The sequence below is a fragment of the Plectropomus leopardus genome, unplaced genomic scaffold, assembly GCF_008729295.1.
Source record: "Plectropomus leopardus isolate mb unplaced genomic scaffold, YSFRI_Pleo_2.0 unplaced_scaffold11809, whole genome shotgun sequence".
Lineage (NCBI taxonomy): Eukaryota > Metazoa > Chordata > Actinopteri > Perciformes > Serranidae > Plectropomus > Plectropomus leopardus.
Window position 1 is genome coordinate 1 of NW_024612515.1, and position 4,756 is coordinate 4,756.

The 4,756-nt window shown below is 38.3% G+C and overlaps 1 protein-coding gene across 1 annotated transcript; it reads left to right on the forward strand.

Moving 5' to 3' along the window:
• Positions 1 to 4,332: 4,332 nt before the first annotated feature.
• LOC121963592 (transmembrane protein 235-like) lies at positions 4,333 to 4,577 on the forward strand (the record flags this gene model as incomplete). Its single annotated transcript, XM_042513873.1, has 1 exon — positions 4,333 to 4,577. A coding segment is annotated over one exon (245 nt), but the record flags the coding sequence as incomplete, so codon positions are not given.
• Positions 4,578 to 4,756: the final 179 nt, after the last annotated feature.

Below are 4,756 nucleotides of genomic sequence, written 5' to 3' on the forward strand. Positions count from 1 at the left end.
CAATCAAAAAATTCAAATGTCAGACTTAATCTTAATTAGCATGGACCTTCATCATGAATTTCTCACATACACACAAAATACTAAAATATATGCAATTTGACATATTTCTGTAGAAAAGCAAAATACGAACAAACCCAATCATACTCATAGCCCTTTGGAGAAAAGGCATTATTCAGAGTTCAACAATCCCCAAACATCACCTCTCCCTCTAACGTCGGATTGAGCTCCTCCTGCAAAGATCTGAAAACCTCCATGAGGAGAATCAGCCCAGGATTATTTGAAGCCCACATTTTTTTCTCTCACTAGTTGGCCTATTGTATCTGTTAATTATGTATAATTCAAATGTCAAGGAAGTTGTGCTTCAGAAAACGAGTTGCTTTAAATTGCACGACATCCTGACCCCCTGCCGTCATCAGTAAAACATCTGACCATAGTTCTACAAGAGAGGTAACAGACAAAAAGTACTACTTTAGGTTCAGATTCATTATATTTAGATTAAATAACATTTAACTGTGCACTAAAAGATAACTTCAATAATGAAATTTTTCTACCTCATTAATTTCCATACATTGTATCCCAACATTATGGGAAACGTTAACTTTAGAGTCAGTGCCGAATCTGCAATAAAGCAAAACAGTTGGTAGCTCTTTTTCACCCTTCAACACAGAAATGCTTGTTCCAGTATAATTAGATCTAGCGCTCACCCTCCAGGGAGTAGAACTGCCCACTCTATGCGACTCTCTCCTTGGCTCGAAGAGCAGGACAGGTTATCTGAGAGGGAACTAGAACTCGATTGATGTACAAACATAACACAACAATACTTTGACATTTTGGGGCATATCTTATGAGAAGAGTAAGAACACCCTTTTTCTATCCATTAGGAAAGCTGGTAAAAAAAAAAACAGTTCCAGCTCCTTACTGTGAAACCACAACCACACACATTTTTACATTCCTGTTTGTTAACTGATTGCACAAGATTTACTGTGTCGATTAAAGATCTTTAGAGGGTGCTTGAGACAGATTTTTTACATTTGGATGGAGCCAGATTAGCTGTTTCCCCTACTAATCGTCTTCCGGCTCTTGCTTCAAAGGACAGGTTTGAGAGTGGTATCAGTTTCATCTCAGTCTCCACAAGAGAGTGAATGAGCACATTTCCCAAAATGTCATATTCTTTTAAAAAGGGCAAGCTCTGGTTTTACATCAGTGGCTCTGTCACATCCATTAAAGCCAAAAGACAATCTAGCCAAGAGAGCAAACAAAGGTTTACGGAGATGATTTTTCCTCTGACAATGACTGAAGATTATATTTTCCATAGTGAACACACATAAAATGCTTCCTGCTTTTCAATTTCAGTGATGAAACCAGAGTATGACAATCCAGGTTACAGTCTAATGGTGGACTTGTGACTCGCAGGGGGGTATAGAAATGAGTTCCTGTTGCCTACTGTGCTTCTTCACTCATGTTCCAGAAATTGTGGAGCATGAATCATTCTTAACAGCAAGAAACAGATCATTTCTTGGGTCAGCTAGTGTTAGCTTATATTGACCAGTTATTTTTAATTATCACATTGGCACTGACAGAAATGAAAAGGTATATTTCTATTCAATTTAACCTTTGTACAGGTAATCTCATTGAGAGATGATGAGTCTCATTCTCAAGACAGGCCTGTTTTGGACAACATGCAATATAACAACAATTAGTAACAGATTTATCAATAGTTTATCAATAGTACATACAACATAGACAAGCTAAAGTGCCAAGTGGAAGCAGATTGGAAAAATACTAAAAACAGAAAAATTTTCCAAAGATGCTTTTTCCGATGCCCTTGAAATAAGATTGAAATCCCCTGGTGGGATAAAGCTGAACAGCTACAGTCCTGCTGTAACATGTTTCAAGTTGATTATAGGTCTTACCTGAGAAATCACAGCTGAACCTGCATCTGTTCAAATGGGAGCACACAAAGAAAGGATGTTCAATTACTCTGAAAGGGTGCAGGTGAGCCAAGTCCAATAGCGTCCCTTTTCGACACAAGACAATACAGATGCACTTTACACCCCAAAACAACCTATATCTGAGTTAGAAATGTTTGTGTGAGAGATAATGTACAATGTATGGCATTCTGGCAAGAGTAAGAACATTTTATCATTTTAAAAAGCTAGCTTTACTCCATTGAAATGTCTCAGCTAATATTGCTTTTCTAAGTGAACAAAACAGATGTTTAACAAATCCTTAGCGTGGCACTGGTGCGGTAAGAGCTCAGACCTCGCTTGAAGTCCAAGGGAACTACCAAAAGCCATGGAGTACACAGAAGACAATACATAATGGATGTATTATAGAGTAGAACTAAGGTGAAAGCTGGCCCATGTAGGAGCACTAATAGACTGCAATGGAAAGCTAAGTATCAGACAGACTGTGTTAATGAGCACTTGTATAAACTTTTTTAGTATTTACTCCATTTATTTCTGTCACACTACAATAACCAATGTCCTTCAACCAGTGGCGTCATTGTGTACAATGAAAATTCTGCCCTATCATCTCTTTTTAAATGAACACGATCATTATTTAAGAATTCTGAGAATAGTTAAATGAAACAAATCTGCTGTGTGTAAATTCTGTAATTGGAGGCTGAAACTGTTATCTTTATGAGGCTGTGACGCGCTTGTGAAGCCCAAAGGTGTGGTATCTTGTGAAACTAGACAGCTAAGGTGACCACTGGTATCAACAATGTCGGCACAGCTTGTTAGGAAGGGAGCTAAATAACACTCCAAAGTTTGGTAAAATTTTGGTGAGGGATGACGGGCAAGGCCATTTTCAAAGGGGTCCTTTGAAATCTTACTTCAAAATCTCTAAATGAAAATCCGTTCTATTGCTACCCACAAGTCTCCCCTAAACTTGAGAAGGTTTATTCCCACTAAGTGTTTTATTCCTTACAATCATCCGTATTCTACCCTACACCTTCAAACTAAAACGATTGGATATATTTGTCTTTTTAAGAAAAAGGAAAGCCAGCCTATTTGAAGACCAATGAATCTCCATATTGATACACAGTTAAACATGACTGTTGTTTTGCTCAAAATGCAAACTGTATTGCTATGCACATCAGATAATGAGACAGCTCTGGGAAGACACTCAAAATTATTTTTTAAGCAATGGGGACAGAGATATGTTTTTTGGGTTTGGCTTTGGGCAGGGACAACTTTAAACAGCTTCATTTTGTATTTATACCGTATATTCCACTAGAACCCCAAAACCTGGGTTGGAAAGGCATGTTTTCTTAAATATTAAATCTCCAAAATCACATTTTTTCTCATAGCTGTGGACCGTGAGATATTATTAATGGTGGAGGGAGGGTCATTCATTTTCCTCCAGTCCCTCCGGAATCCTCAAGGAAAAATATTGCTGGCTCTGGGGAGGGTCATGATATAAAAACGAAGTCGCACCGCAGCCACCCCCCTACTCTGATAAATAAAGTCCCCTAGCCCTTTCTGAAAGGGATGTCTGCAGACAGTACTGTTCATGGCATCGGTACTTGCTAGCCTTTCTTTCTGTCTTTCTATCTTTCTGCTCCCTCTATCTACTCTGATGTGCTCACCTGCTAATCAAGCACATCATAGATTTTGAGAGAGCCCACAGTTGTGATTTTGAATGATCATTTGCAATTAACCCGGGTTAATTACAGATGATTGTGCAGTGTGTAGTGCCTCTGCCTTCCATGGTGCCACTCTAAAGGTCAGTCTGAATTGCACATGCAGTGGTGGCTCCTCGGTATTTGAAGTGTTTTTTGGGGGTTGGCATTCAGTGATGTTGTTCCTGTCAGAATAACTTAGCTGGGTTTTTGTTCATGACTCATCTGTTTGGGAACTCAAAAACAAACAAAAAAACGATACACCGTAGAAATTTATTACGTAGGGAGTGCTCCTGTTGAGTAAATGATTTGATTATATTTAGAAGCACTTTACTGGAATAATTTGCATATGAATGAGAACGAAAATAATTTTCTTGCAACTGCTTTAAATAGTTTATTCTTCAAGATTATACTAATTGTTTCTCATTAATGAGCCAAGTCTGTTATCTAATGAAATCCATTGAGTTAACTGAATATAATTAGGTTGAAAAAGGATTATTTGCTAATTATTTTGTCACCTTAATGACCCCATTGTAAAAGTGGTTTAATATAAGACATCATGATGATTATAGTGTTTGATTAGCTGAGAAGGGTCTCATGCCTTGAGAATTCATTACAGTAATCCTTCAACATGGATCCATTTCCATGACACAGGCACAATGCAATGTGTTCAGTGGTGCCATCTGTCTGTTTCTGTGTATTAACAGGTCTTTTTACCCTGTCTGGGGTCAGCATCTACGTCAGATACTCTGACCTGGCCATGGAGGAGTTCCAGCAGATAGTGTCCCCAGAGAGCCTCGCCCATGTGGACGTGTCCTTCGGATGGTCCTTCGCCATAGCGTGGCTCTCCTACAGCCTGGAGGTGGTCACCGGCCTGCTGCTCATGCTAGCTGCCAGAATAACTCAGATGAAGGGATGCTATGACTCTGGTGTGACCATCGCTATGTTATAGATTTATATTTTTTGGTGATCAAGTGAATGATATAGAAGCATAATGAGAGAAAAAATGGCTCTGTTTTTTTCCTGAATCAACAAAATAATAATCTTGTTAATTCATAAAAATAAGAATTTTTCTCCTTCATTCAGGAAACCAAGTAATTTTTTTAATTTAAACTTTTGTCAGAATAAATG